The 16,153-nt window shown below is 36.0% G+C and overlaps 1 protein-coding gene across 1 annotated transcript; it reads left to right on the top strand.

Moving 5' to 3' along the window:
• Positions 1 to 1,721: 1,721 nt before the first annotated feature.
• On the top strand, positions 1,722 to 6,934 carry LOC120068494 (endoglucanase 6-like). Its single transcript, XM_039020280.1, has 6 exons — positions 1,722 to 2,076; positions 2,165 to 2,377; positions 2,467 to 2,667; positions 3,972 to 4,061; positions 4,830 to 5,213; positions 5,785 to 6,934. The coding sequence occupies exons 1-6, from the start codon at positions 1,876 to 1,878 to the stop codon at positions 6,493 to 6,495; spliced, it is 1,800 nt and encodes a 599-aa protein (XP_038876208.1). The 5' UTR covers positions 1,722 to 1,875; the 3' UTR covers positions 6,496 to 6,934.
• The last annotated feature ends 9,219 nt before the right edge of the window (positions 6,935 to 16,153 follow it).

Genomic DNA, 16,153 nt, shown 5'->3' with positions numbered 1-16,153 from the left:
GTGTGTGATAGTTGTAGGTAGAGTGTATTTGTTGTTTTCAAACGATTTTAAAAACCTCGGACCTTTAGAATTCCATTCGAGTAGTTTTGACAACAGTTCACTATTTTTTTAATTTTATATTTTGTTTGCTATTTTTACAATTTAAAAAAGTTTTTGCTATTTATCTAAATGAAAATTTAAAATTTCAATTTATTTGGTCAGCTCTATCAATTACTAGATGAGGGAAGAGCAATCTATGATTACAAGTGACTTGAGGCGAAGGATTTTCTCCTCTCCATTGCGATTTTGGGGTCCTCTAACACTTATGTAGCATGTGAAATGATATAGATGTAAGATCGTTTGAATAAATCACAATATCGTTGCACTATTTGCAGGAAAATTTTCATCTATTCTAAAGATGATATGTTTTAAGTCAAGCTTCTACATTATTATATTAAAAAATCCTAACAATTTTTTTAAAATTACTATAGATGGTAAAAATTCACATTTTTATGTCAGCTATGCTATCTTTATTCTAATTACTTGAGTTCTTACCAATAGAGACAAGGTAAAATTAATAAATAGATGTACGAGGGGCAAAATGGGACATTAATTTGAGAGCCCCATTGGCCAAATTTTGTGCGACTTTTTTACTCTGGACACCTAAAGCATTTCACTCGGTCTATTCTCAATAGTCTTTAAAAGAAACACCCATGACCCATCTTTCCAATCAAAAAGAGAAAATTTAAAAATACTTTTTAAAATACATATAACAAAATCCTATTTTAAAAAATTTATACATTAAAATATTATTTTGATATATGGACTTTTTGATTTGTTCAATTTTATTCTATTTATTTTTTAAAATATTAAATTTAATATTATCGAAATTGATTAAATAATAATAATAATTTTCATGAAAAAAATGTATGTATAAGTTTCCAAAATTATTATGAAAAATTTAATAATTAATAGCAAAAATCATTTAAAAAAATCAACAATCAATTAGAAGTAGAAACTACACTTAACATTTATTAAAAGAAATTTTCAAAACTACAAAATAGAAAAATTTGAATATCTTTGATAGAGGAAGTGTCTTTCTATCACTAATAGACGAGTCTATCAATATTTTTTACTATTTCTATAAATGGTTTGACATTTAAAAATTTTCCGTTATTGAAGTACATGAATTAAAATTGAATTATATAAACGTACATTGAACATTTTAACTAAATTTAAATTGCTAAATTAAATATTTTATTTTTATTTAGAATATCATTTTAGTCTTTATACATTGAGTTTTTGTCCAATTTTAGTTTTTTTTTAAAAAAACTTTCCATTCAAATTTTAATAAATCTTAAATTTAGTATTTGTACTTTTTATTAAATATTTTAATTTACTCCATCGAAACTAATTTTGATCAATTTTTTAAGATTGAAATAGATTAAATTATATTATTAATTTTCATGGTAGAAAAAAGTTATAACTAATTTAAAGATGTACTGGACCAAAATAACCTTAGTTTCCCCCCTTAAATATTTTCACAGCTACACCGACCTTCCTGGCAAGAGACACCCACATGAGGTTGTTCCTTTCACAACGGCTTACGTTTTTCATATGAACATAAAAAAGTAACCAAAACATTAATTTATTAATTAATTAAAAGTTATGATTTTTCAAATATTATTATAATTCAATCGCATTTATGACTCTTCTTCACTTTCCACTCCATTATATACTCCCTCAACTTCCTTCTTCCTCCTCTCAGTTCCATTACCACAAACTTCACAAATCCTCCTAATTCCAATCCATTCATCCATGGATTCCTTATTTCTCTGATTCTCTAACAAAAATCCCAAACCTCATTTCCCCACATTACGTTTCTCTTTCTCCAAAATGGCTAATCTCATTGCCATGGCTCCTTTGTTTCTTCTCTGTTTCCTCCTCCCCTGTTTCTCCTCCGCCGCCTACGACTACGGCTCCGCCCTCACCAAAAGCCTTCTCTTCTTTGAAGCTCAGAGATCCGGCTTCTTGCCACGTAACCAACGAGTTAATTGGCGTTCTCATTCTGGTCTTCAAGATGGAAAAGCCAGTGGAGTCAGTATTTCACAATTCGAACGCTGTTTTGTGTGTGTTTCTTGATTTCCGCGTAAAAACAGAGAGTGACGTTCTTGAACTTTTGCAGGTGGATTTGGTGGGAGGATATTACGACGCCGGCGACAATGTGAAATTTGGATTGCCAATGGCTTTCACTGTGACGATGATGAGTTGGAGTATTTTGGAATACAGAGCTCAATTGGCGGCCAGTGGGGAGCTTGGCCATGCCATGGATGCTGTTAAATGGGGGACTGATTACTTCATTAAAGCTCATACGGAACCCAATGTTCTGTACGGCGAGGTTTGATTTCTTTTTATTTTTGGTCTCTTTTGGTTTGATTTTGAAATTGTGAAATGGGATTTTGATGTTTGTGGGTTTTTTATTTGAAGGTGGGAGATGGGAACACTGATCATTACTGCTGGCAGCGGCCGGAGGATATGACTACCGACCGCCGGGCTTACCGGATTGATCCGAGTAATCCCGGTTCGGATCTCGCCGGAGAAACTGCCGCCGCCATGGCTGCTGCTTCTCTCGTCTTCCGCCACTCTAATCCTGCTTATGCTAACACCCTCCTCAACCACGCCTATCAGGTTTAGTAATTTTTTTTGTTATTTATTTATTTATTAATTTTTTTTTGACAACGTGGGTTGGAGATCTAACCAACGACTTCAAGTTTAATACTTTCTTGTAAAAATGGTTCGATTATGCCATGGCACATATTCTCAGAGCTTAGTATAGTTATGTTTACTTTGATTATCTTCAAACATACTTTCATAGACTTTATTAATATTATATTGTTATATTACATAGTTAAGACATTTATTATTTGCCAATTTTGTAAGAATATGTTATACATGTCAAAGGGTGGTGTTTTAAAAAGGAAATCTTTTTTTATGCATTTAGGCCGCACCATCTATTATGCTGCTTTTTACTTTACTCAGTTGAAAGTTGTGACGTGACAATTTGATTTTTTTAAAAAAAAATTATTAATTTTTTTGTGAAAAAAATATAGAATTAGTTGCATTTAAGTATTGCTCTTAAAAAAACTTTTTTTTATACCAATTTGGAGTGATATTCAAACTTTTTACTTTTTTTTTCTTTCAAATATATGTATATACATTTAAAAAATATATATACACACATACATTATACTTATGCATAATATTGGCAATGATAAAAATAATGTATGGTTATGGTCATTATACTTTTAAAATATCTATTTCTACACTCAACTTTTGGTTATTTTAATCTATATATTTTTGAAATGTTTTATTGTTTTCATACTCCCATCAAAATTTTAGCAAGATGCTTAATTCACTATTATTTTAAAAATATAGTAACAACTATGTATTAAAATATTTATAATTTGTAAATTAAGAATTAAAAAAAATATTTTAAATGATAAAATTACTTAAAATGTTTATAAATAATAGTAAAATATCACCGTTTATATGTGATAGACTATGATCTATCACAAATAAATAGTAAAATTTTACTATATTTTGTTTCTTTTTTTATATTTGAAAATAATCTAAATTAAAAGATTTATTTTTAATAATAATAATAATAATAGAAGTGCAAAATAAACTAAACCATTTACCCATAGAAATGGAGATTAGATAATCAAGTAGTTGGAAATGTTCGGCGCATATTTAGGATCGAGGTTTTAAGCCGTACACGTATTTTAAAGTTCGTGGTTCCTTGATCACAATCCTCCATTTTACATGATCCAATAAATATGCTCAAAGTTCACGTAGTCATGGGAGTACGGTGTTGGTGGCACTGTACATTTACCTTTTCACCCTCGTATTTAATTATTTTTACAATTATACCCTTGTATTAAAATAAAATCTAACGGTTAGCTAACAATGATCTGGTTCACCGGCATTTTCAGCTGTTCAATTTTGCGGATAAATACAGGGGCAAATACGACAGTAGTATTACAGTAGCTCAGAAGTACTACCGATCTGTCAGTGGATACAATGTACGTGATTATTCCTTTTTCCTTTTATTGGATTTTGGCCCAAAGGCTGAAGCCCATTACATGATTTGAATAAGCAAATGAAAATTTATTCGCTTATAATTATTTTTTTCTTTTAATTATTAAAAAATTGGAAACATATACTTTACTAAGAATTGATGATTAAAGTAACATTTGTTTTTGGAAAAAATAGACACTAATTACTGACTTGCTTGTTATAGTAATTATTTCATTTTTCTTTGACTTTTGCTTAGAATAATTATTAATTATGTTAAATAAGATATTTATATTAATAATTGCTCTTTTCTTTTTGTCATATACGTAATTATTTTGTAGTAGAATATATCATTATTTTTCAAATACAATATTGTTTCTATATTCTATATTATATTGCATATTAAAACATTATTCGGTTATGTGCTTATGAACGGTTCTATTTTGTTTATATACTTTTAAGTGCGTAACTTTTAATCCTCTTACCATTTTTTTCTTTTCAAAGGGAATTCAGTTCATTATATTTACTATCAATAATTAAAATAGTCTTTATATTTAACGTTTTCTAAATTTTGAAAACACATACGCATAGGATTTTTAAAAATAAAAATAAATTATATATATTTTTTCGAATCAATCCAAATAGACTTTTAAAAATCTTTTATTATTTGAATTAGCATTTAGTAATTAGTCATTATTTTATTAATTGTTGTGGTTGAACTAAAAAAATATTATTAATTAATTAATTAATGATATTGGTTTTTCAAAATTTCAAAGGATGAATTGCTATGGGCAGCGGCATGGTTATACCAAGCAAGCAACAACCAGTACTACCTCAAATACCTTGCTGACAACGGCGATTCCATGGGCGGCACCAGCTGGAGCATGACGGAATTTAGTTGGGACGTCAAATACGTTGGTGTCCAAACCCTAGTCGCCAAATCCTTCCTTTGTTCTTGCTTGAGAAAAGGGAGTCGAAATGTTCAGGTTACCCCCGGCGGCCTCATTTTCCGACAGAGATGGAACAATATGCAATTTGTTACCACCGCCTCCTTCGTCGCCACCGTCTACGCCGATTACTTGACCTCCTTTCACAGCTCCATGAAGTGCCCCGTCGGCTATGTTCAACCCTCTGAGTTACTCACTTTCGCTAAATCTCAGGTACGTTTTTTCGTTTTTCCCTAACTTTGGTAAAATTGCAGTTGAGTCTCCAAAATTTTATATTTGTATCTGTTTGGTCCACAGATTCTTTTAAAAGTTATCTAATAAGTCTTTAATGATAGTTTTGTGTCTTATAGATTTTATGACATACTAAAAATCTTTGAAAATTAACTAATCTATAGCTATGAGATATATGGCCATAAAGTTGAATTCAATGTCTAATGAAACATAAGATCTTTTAATAAACAAATTTAAAATTAAACAATTTATTTATAAAAAGTTGAAAGCTTAAAAATATATATTGGTAAATACTTTTTAAAATTTAAAGACTCATTGGATATAAAATTTAAAATTTGGAATCCCTTTTGAAAGTTGATGTACCAAAATTTAAAATTTAATTGATATCAATGATATCTTTTATAAATACACATTGACGATAACAAATTAACAAATTATTATTTATTTCCATACATATCCATCATATTTTAATCCTGAAGCAAGTTTACAGAAACAGGGGATTTCAGAATTTGATTAGGTATTTGAGGATTTAAAAAATGTTTGAATTGAGCAGGTGGACTACATTCTTGGCGACAATCCAAGAGCCACAAGCTACATGGTAGGATACGGCAACAACTTCCCCCGCCGTGTCCACCACCGTGGATCCTCCATCGTTTCCTACAAACTCAACTCCAAATTCATAGGCTGCCGTGAAGGCTACGCCACTTGGTTCAGCAAGAAAACCAGCGACCCCAACACCCTCGTCGGAGCTCTCGTCGGCGGCCCCGACGCCTATGACAACTTCGCCGATCAAAGAGACAACTACGAGCAAACAGAGCCCGCCACTTACAACAACGCCCCTCTTTTAGGCATCTTAGCTAGATTCCACGGCGGCCACTCCGGTTACGACCAGCTTCTTCCGGTAGCCCTTCCGCCACCTCCCAAAACAAACCCAATTACCCAAAAACCCTCTCCTTCTTCTCCCTCCTCCTCCTCCCCTGTTGTGATTGTGCAGAGAGTAACGAGTTCATGGAAGGCCAAAGGCAGAGTTTATTACAGATATTCCTCTGTTATTACAAATAAATCATCAAAAACAGTGAGGAATCTCCGGATTTCGATTTCTAAGCTTTATGGACCTTTATGGGGGCTAACAAAATCTGGGAATATCTACACTTTTCCTAAATGGGTGGGTTCATTGGCGCCACTGAAAAGTATGGAGTTTGTGTATATTCACTCTGCTTCACAAGCAAATGTCTCTGTTTTAGGGTACAACTTGGGTACTTGAAGAAGGGTTTTTCATTTTTGTTGTGTGATTTGATGATAACTGTGCAGAATTGAAAAACGGGGATTGGTTTTGAATAAGGAATTGGAGGAAGAAAGGAGTGAAGAGACGAAGAAGTTTTTTTCTCTTGTTTGCTCATCCTCTTTCTCTCCTCTGCTTGATTTAGTGGATGGTTTTTGGGTTAGGGAATTGTTGAAACAGAGACAGAGAGGGTTTTGTTTTCGAAGGGTAATGGTTCAGAAAGGAAGAAAGGGAAAGGAAGAAGCTTACTTATTGTTATTTTGTTTTGTGTAACTCAAAAGAAAAAAAAAAGTATATTTTACTTTCATTGTAATTGGATAGACAAATTTCAAAGTTCTTTCCCCCTCTTTTTGTATTTTCATGTTGTAATCTTTGCAGCATAATTTTATTTCTCACATTATAAATTCAGCTTTGCAACAAATCTCTCTCTCATGACTCATCATGATCAAGGAATAAAATCATATAGAACAAATAGGGATTAAATTTTTATTGACATGTCAAATATTTTCATCGAATTTTTTAAATTAATTCGATATTGGCATGAGGAGTGAATTAACATTTTAATTATTTCGTTAAGCAAATCAATGAAATATGTCACAAATATAAAGATAATATAATTAATAAACTTTTTATTTTTTTAATAAAATGTAGAATAGTTATTTACTAATTTAATTTTTTTTAATCGTATAAGTTTTCTAGAATTATCTATCAACATCAATATGTTAGTGATATTTTCATTTTTTTTTTTTGGTAAAATTGAAACCTGAACAAGCATACTTTAAAGATATATTGCACGACAAATTAGATAGAACTAAAGGTAAGGAGGTCATGATAATTCAATTGATTTTTGAAAAAATTGCAAGGATTACCCAAGAATTATAGGAGTTGTTACAACAACACTCTCATTTTTTTTTTTTTTTTTAAATTTGATCAATTAGTCCTCTAAAGTTACAAAATCTTTGGAATTAAATCCTTAGAAGATTGGAAAATGTATAAATTAACCTTGTACATTAAGGCCACATTTACATCGGAGAAATGGGTATAAATCATTCTCAATTCAATTTGTGAGCCCCATCGGGTTACTTTATCTTTTATTTTCACGTCCATCCATAATCGTAATTAAAAGTGGGGTCCACCGTACCATCCGTAATGAAATCTGATTGAGCTTGGGAAGGTCCTCAATCCAATTGCATTTGAATATGCAGTGGGACCCACATATTTCGTAAGAATATTTTTGTCTCAGTTTCCGTCATTTACCCTTTGAAATGGGGAGATACCGCTTTACAGATGGAAGTATCGATAGCAATTTTGGTCGCTTTAACAATTTTATAACCTCCTTTCTTCGTGTTAACGATCTATCGATTATTATGGTGAAGTTAATAGCACTAAAGCTACCGATGCTTTTATTGATTTTAGTTTGTTTGATTGGTCCGAACGTTGAATTTTAAATTTTTTGTTATAACTGGAGGATCTCATACCGAGAGTTCCATGAGTGTGTTCGGATCGCTTCGATCTCATCGGGACTGAAATATAACATTATACATTCAACACATACAATTATGCAATCAAAACTTAATTAACGACATGCTCAGAACAAGATAAATAACAGGGAAATAGTTCCATACCAGTTGAAGACTATCTTCACATTCTGGAACTCCAACGTAGCGGAAACCCTCCAAGAGATCTACCAACGCCTGGCGGGAACGTCGACTGCAACGGCCCGATCAAAGCAAACACGAATGCTGCAACGGGGACGACACAACCACTAATGAGCCCCAGGTATTCTCGGAGTGAAAACCCAAAGGGTGGGCTTTGGTGAATTTGGTAGAGGATAGAGGAAAAACGAGTCATGTAGGCGATAAGCAAGTGGGAGAGAAAACAACGCTATCGTATAGTAGAAGTGCTTATCGCATAGAAGAGCTATACGATCGTGTAGGATTTGCTGAACAATCGTTTAGGAAAAGGTATACGATCGTTTAGCTAAATTAGCACACCATACGATGGTTTAGAGAAGCTATCCGATCGTGTAAGCGGAAGTGTGTGATCGTTTAGGTGCGAGGTATATGATTGTTTAGGCGAAGAATGCTATTGTATAGGCTATCAAGCGATCATTTTGAATCATCAACGTGCTCTCACTTTTTCTCTTCAGGCTTTTGAACGATGGGCGATTAAAATGAAAACCTTTTTCATTTTAACTCATCGGTTACCATAACCAACGCTGCCCACTAACCCATGTTCGAACGTGGAAAAAAGGATTAATTATCATATAATTAATCAATTAATTAATTAATAAATATAATCATATTATATTTATATCCTATAGTTTGATATCACATATCTACTATAGTATTTTCTCCTCTCCTTGATATAAATCATATTTATATCTAATTTCCTCCATAATAATGTATCTCATACATTTGCCAATTATATCATATATAATTAACCAGTATTTGGGTTAATTTGAAATGTTCAAATTGACAAGAGGAAATTCGATTATATATGATATAATTGGATCTCATACATTTGCCAATTATATCATATATAATTAACCAGTCCAATTATATCATATATAATAGAATTTCCTCTTGTTAATTTGAACATTTCAAATTAACCCAAATACTGGTTCTCGACTTTATCCAAGCTACCCAGGGGACCTAATGGACTTGTGGCTTGAAGCTCCAATGGTACGTGAATAGCCGACTAAAGTCTTTAGCCACGAGATCCACCATCCATTAACTGTCAGGCATTCCACTAAAGACCAATAGTTGAACTCTTCTTACCACATATATATTTCTGTGTCCATCGGATATAACCAATCATGAATACATTGACCCTTCACAGATGTTCGTAAGTACAACTGGGCCAATTTACCGTTTTGCCCTTGTAGTTACATCTCACTCCTTATGTACCACTGATTCCTCTAATGAACAATACAACATAGTCCAACTATATATGAACACCTCTCGGACCAAAAGAAGGTGTGTGGCGCCACATCGTTCAAGCTCCGGAATCAGCCCTTAAGGGAGCTATCTATTTACTTACCTCTACTTCAAGGAATGAGTGAATTCCATCTTGTGTAGCTGAGTTCCCAATTCCCAAATAAGACGAATCCCCAAAATGGTAGGTTTGAATCGGTGACCTGGCCACTCGCACCTATACAAATCAAATAACCGCCCTCAATGCAGGAGTTCCCAACTCATTCAGGATTGAGGTCATGTTACCTATGGTCATCCTAGTGAAGTGAAGTCTTTGTCATGAATGGTGTTATATAACGAGACATGTAAAGCTAACTGGAAACACTTTATAGAAATTGGAATAAACACTTTATAGAAATAAGGTTCTTTTTTAATTCAGGAACAATATATACATCATTTAAAATAAGAAACCTATTATGTAAAGCTAACTGGAGTCCTCCCACTGCCACAGCTGAGACGATGTGCCCAGTGCCTACTCGCATCGTCATCTCACCAGCCTCTAACTATCGTCAAGATCTAATCTCCTGAAAAAAAAATAAACATGATTAGTGATGCCTGAATCAACTATCCAGACAGAATCATCATTCTCCACTAAACAAGTTTCAAGCATAATTAAATCACATTTACCTTTAACGGCCTTGGCCTTAGCCTTAGCTACTTTCTTCTCTTTCAGATATCGAGGACAGTTCCTCTTCCAATATCCATCTTGGTTACAATGGAAACACTTTCCCTTAGCAACTCGTGGACACCTCCTTGGGGCGATAGGCGGTGGGTTAGTAGGTACCTTCCCTTTTCCCTTAGCACTCTTCTTTTTCTTCCCTTTGCAGAGTTAGAAGCAGAAGGTACAGACTTCGTTCCTGAGGTCGAACCTCTATGGAACGTCCTGGAGGATAAAGTAGCATTTGCCTCACCCTTTTGCTTTTCCTTACTTTTTAGTAAAGATTGGCACGTCTGCAACTTGTCGAGGAGAGTTGTAAGGTTATACTTCACTTTGTTAAGAATCACATTAGTAACAAAGTGCAAGAAGCTCTCCGGCAAAGAATGCAGGATCATGCTAACCTGGCTGCCCTCATCGATGGTAGACCCATTCAACTCCGCCACATTAAAGTGGACCATCATGTTTAGCACATGTTCACGAACAGAGGCGTCTTCTTGCATTTTGGAGTTGAATTTATATTTAAGAGCCTTATGAATAAGCTATTCAGACGGTTGTAAAAATATCCCCGCAGGGACTCCATGATCTCACGCGCTGAGACCATAGGCTCATGTTTCTTGGCCAAGACTTCAGAAAGGCTTGCCAAGATGTAGGCTCGGGCCTTCTCATTCACCCTTGTCCATCGCTCGTATGCCTCCCGAACATTCCGAGTGGCATTTGGAACTAGAATAGGAAGACAAGCCTCCGTGAGAGCGAACATGAGATCCTCGATGATTAGGATCGTCGTGATCATGTGTTTCCATGTTGCGAAATTGTGAAACCCGGATTTTCATTTTTCCTACTTAAGTAGGTGAAAATTAAATTCTATGTTGAAGTGAAGGAAATTTCTAAGTGTTGAATAGATTTTTCTTGAGTAGTTTGGGATAAGCCTTAACTAGTAAAAATTGGGTTAAGTATAATGCCAAAAAGGAACTATGCATTGGAAGCCAAGGCAAAAATGACTAAGTATTTGACAATGCGTTGGTATGGTGCCATGCATTAGCCATGAAGCTTTTAGAGGTTATTTGGGGCGTTGAAGGAAGCCAAAGTGTGGCCAAGTGAAATGCATGCGGCAACCAATGTTTTGAGAGGTTAGAACAATGCATGCGGCAGCCAAATGTATTGAGAGGTTAGAACAACGCATGCAGTAGCCTCAAGTTATGCATCCAAGGGCGCTGGACATTGGACACGATGGTATGCATGTATGCAACCGAAGGCATGTGGCCGAAGGAAATGTGTTGGTAGTATGCAGTGATGTGGTGATGCGGTGCGAGGCATACAACGATGAATGGCATGCGGCGATGGACGCGGCAGTGCTATGCGATGGATGCGACAGTGCTATACGATGGTATGCAGCGATAGATGCTATGGATGCGGCAGTGTACGCGATGGTATACGAAAACACTATGCGTTGGTGATGTGCTATGCATTGGACATATACTATGTGTTGGACACCGAGGGCATGTGGGCGCATAGGACAAGCTAGTAGTATACGTTGAAAGAGTGTTGGTCATTATCTTAGTTGAACACATAGAGCAAAGGTAAGCCATGCGAAAGAGAAGGATATGCGGCTAAAGATGAGCCTTGCGAGCATTTAGCATATGTGAACAAGTTGCGTCAACTAGATGCACAAGGAAAGATTGAATAGACGCATGCATCGATTGATGGTGTTCAGACATAGGAAGGTTGCGGCAATTGGATGGGCGCATGTGTGGCTTGATGACTGCATATGAAGTTGGATGAACGCATATGAGGGAGGATGGACGCATTCAAGGTCGTCATCCGGACATGTGGCTTGTTAGGAGGAAATCTTAAACCTTAAGCAAATGAGATAGATGCACAAGAAGACATGCAAAATTGAGGGCTATGTGTTGGTAAAAGGGGAGTAAGACACCTTGGCTTGCGCTGATGCAAGATTGTGGTAATAGTGTAAGGAAAAGACACTTAGACATGCGGCCATGTAAGAGGTGTCGGCCTTGGAGCAATCTTGGACGCCTATAAATAGGGCCAAGGACTTTAGACCATAACTCAAATTCTCCTTAAAGGACATTCAGAAGAGTGTATGAAGGCTGACTGGGAGGAGACTATGCGTTGATGGAGGAACGCATGCGTTGGTAGCAAGACCATGCGTTGGTCATGAAGTTCCAAGAGAAAGAGATGCTGTCGGACAGAAAGGTCTGGAAGTAGCATCAACTTGGGAAGAGGAGTTCTCCCAAAATACTCGTGCGTTTGATGTGATTCTAAAGCCATCTGAATGCTAAAAGATCTAGTTTTTAGGGTAGTGTTGTTGGAGAAGAAGCTCCAAGGATTCGGGTTGAAGAACGAGGACAAGACAGAAGGGTCGAGCTGTCGGGTAAGCTTGAGCCATTCAGCCAAACCACGAGGAGTACTGATCTAAGATTTTGAGGTAAGCTTCCTGAGATATTTTAGAGCATGTTTGTAGAAGGAAGGAACTCGAGATAAATGCTAGAACTATATGAGCTTTAAGTTGAATCTGGATCGTAGGGTTCAAAAGGGAGCCTGAGGTGACCAAGGAACTTCTAGAAAGAAAGGTTTCTAAACGATCAAGGTGAGTGACTAAAATATTTGACTAAAATATTTACAATGTTTTAAGAAATCATGTTCTAAAGAAAGATCTTTCAGATATGTTTTCTATGTTTTATTAAAGGAAGTCATTGTATGACTAGTTATGCTTGAAACTCGATACCGAAGGACAGTTGAAAAGGTATCCGAGCAGCTCGATACTGAAGGACGTAGTTTTGAGAAGGTATCTGAGAAAAAGTATCCAAGGCATGGGATACTTCTTTTTCATTAAGAATCAATTTTCTTGTCACTCACTGGGTAGCAAACTCATCCCGTTTTTAAATGTTTTCTTCCTAGGTAGCGGAAGGTGAGAGTTCCAGGGTGCTGCGAAGGTTCAAGGTCTGCACAAATCACAATTATACTTCTAGATGGTTTTTATCAGAGTTGTTGTTGTAAACTTTGTATTAAGTCTTGGAGTTGTATAAACATTACATTGTGGTCATAAAATGGGCCTATTTAATCAGTTGGTGTTGAATTTGTTCATTGGTATCAAAGTTATTTCCGCAAGAGTTATTAGGCAGTAAGTGTCAACAAAAGGGTTGATAACTGCTACAGTCATGTCCTTTCCTAGGCTCAGAGAGTAGTCTGGGACAGGGTGTGACAGAAATTATCGCCAGTAAGTTTTTCGGTGCTTAGCAATGTTAACGTGGCTGTTGCCAATTTTTGAAAAAGTTGTTGAAAATACAAACAAAACTTTATCAGATTTTGCTAAACCACTTTTTAAACCAATCAGTTTGCAAAACAGTTTCAAGTACCCTAAGTTATAGGCTTCTATTTTGCAATGATGCCCCAGTGAGGCAGGAAAAAACGCCACCGTTGGGTGATCAGTTGCCCCTTTGCTGGGATGAGATATTCTCAACCATTAGGCAGAACCAACTCTTGGAACTGAACATAACAACCACCATTTTTCAGTCCAGAATCGTTAACCTTTAACTATTTCGCGTAAGTGTAACCCCTCGCTTTCGGTGCCAGAGTCCCGCCCTAATGCGCTTACCGTAGGAAATAAATAGATTAGGACAAGAGACTAAGTTACCTTATCCTCTTACAGAAGATCAAATAAAGAAACGCACAAAACTACCATCCTTTAGGGGGACACTTCCAGGGTGCTTCAAGGGGATGCGGAGTAACTTTATTCAACCTAATAAGGGAGACCGAGGGATATACTGTCAAATTTCCCACTACCACTTACTATGAACATTTTCTCCATCCACCTTGATATTGACCTATCCAAACACCATCCGTTAGGGGGACACGCCAAAGGTGCCACGAGGCCGATGATAGATCTCACAGTGTGGACTATTTAAGAGAAAAGTGAAAGGTTTAAGTGAAGCATCTCATCCCCTAAGTACCTCTCACTGAATGTTCTACCTAGGGATTCATTAACCCAGATAAATCCGGCTACTGATTTTAGTCTAAGTCATCTTTTTAAACTCTGCTCATAAACAATGTTTGCCTATGAAATATGAATAAGTGCAAGTAGTCACATTTAACCTATGTGTCTTGTTAAACGCTGCTCATAAACAACTAAAACCATTGTGCACAACGAGGCATTTATAACATTTATAAATTAACCTATGTGTCATACTTCATGCAATGTCCGGTCATTACTATATATAACTTATATATATATATATATAACGCGTAACAACCTAGCAAACATGCTATCATTCACCTTCATACTATAAAATTTATAATATAAAGATGATGCATGTCAATGCTTTTTATGCATGCATAAATATAACTCTTATATTATATGATGCATGAGCATGCTCTTACATAGTTAAATCATACTTCTCTAAATTATAACAATTACAATAAATAGATGATGCATGACCATTGCATAACCTATGGTGGGATTTATTATATGTGCATACCATATGACATATAAAAAACATACATCGCATGTAATAAACAAAAGAGTAATGGACCGGGATGAGCCTTTACAAAATTTGGAATGAAAAACCCTATCTATTACATTTTTCATCGAGCAAACCAGTTCACAAGCGAACCGGGCTTGAACCGCCGGAAGGTCTTCATCGTGTAGCAAACTTCAGCAGGTAGACGATCGTTTAGTGACACTAGACGATAGAAGCATAAGAAAACGATCGTGTAGACGACGACGAGGCTGTGAAGGCTGACCATCCATGCGATCGTGTAACACGACGACAGGTAAACGATTTACCTTGAGTTACTAAGCGATCGTTTAGTTAGTTACTAAGCAATGAAGCTTGTTGACCTAAACAATCGTCTAGCGCGCGTGCTTTAAATGATACGCGAGCATCTCATCGTCTAACTGATGCGTGCAACTTGGTAAACGATTTACCTTACGATGTTAAGCGATTGTTTAGTCAGTTACTAAGCGATGAAGCTTGCTGACCTAAACGATCGTCTAGCACGCGCGCATTAAACGATACTCAGCGATCACGTACCCGATTGTCAACCCGATGCGACCAACTCTTGATCGCATTCCTCGTCGTTTAACCGATGTGTTCAACCATGATTGCGTGCTCCTTCATCTTTACGATGCGATGGACAACGATCGCGTAGAACTTCTTCGACATGATGCGATCAACCTTAGATCGCCTTCTTCCTCGAAGAGCCGCAACGCTTGCCCAGAACTTCGACAAACGACTCAAAACTTCAAACAAACTTTGAATACAGACTCGATAATGATTATTAATGCCCAAAAACGTAGGGGCCTTTACAAATAACCGCAAATGTAAAAGGATCTTAAACAAACCGAGGCTATTCATCCCGAAAACATCAATTAATTCGGTACATCCACAACAGATTTAACAATTAAAACAGTGTAGAAATGCACCTACCATGAATGTATATTTCATTTCGTTGCAACAGATGAAATCAAACTATCAAAACTTGGCTCTGATACCAATTGAAGGATCTCATACCGAGAGTTCCATGATCGTGTTCTGATCGATCCGATCTCACCGTGACCAAAATATAACATTATACATTCAACACATACAGTTATGCAATCAAAACTTAATTAACGGCATGCTCAGAACAAGATATATAACAGGGAAAGAGTTTCATACCAGTTGAAGACTATTCTCACACTCCGGAACTCCAACGCAACAGAAACCCTCTAAGAGATCTACCAACGCCCGACGAGAACGTCGACTGCAACAGCACGATCAATGCAAACACGAACGCCGCAATGGGGACGACACCACCACTAATGAGCCTCGAGTATTCTCGTAGTGAAAACCCAAGGGTGGGCTTTGGTGAATTTGGTAAAGGGCGGAAGAAAAACGAGTCGTGTAGGTGATAAACAAGTGGGAGAGAAAACAACGCTAACGTATAGCAGAAGTGCTTATCGCATAGAGAAGCTACACGATCGTGTAGGATTTGCTGAACGATCGTTTAG

This window comes from Benincasa hispida, chromosome 12 (assembly GCF_009727055.1).
Source record: "Benincasa hispida cultivar B227 chromosome 12, ASM972705v1, whole genome shotgun sequence".
Classification (NCBI taxonomy): Eukaryota; Viridiplantae; Streptophyta; class Magnoliopsida; order Cucurbitales; family Cucurbitaceae; genus Benincasa; species Benincasa hispida.
This window is presented reverse-complemented; position numbering and strand designations above follow the sequence as displayed.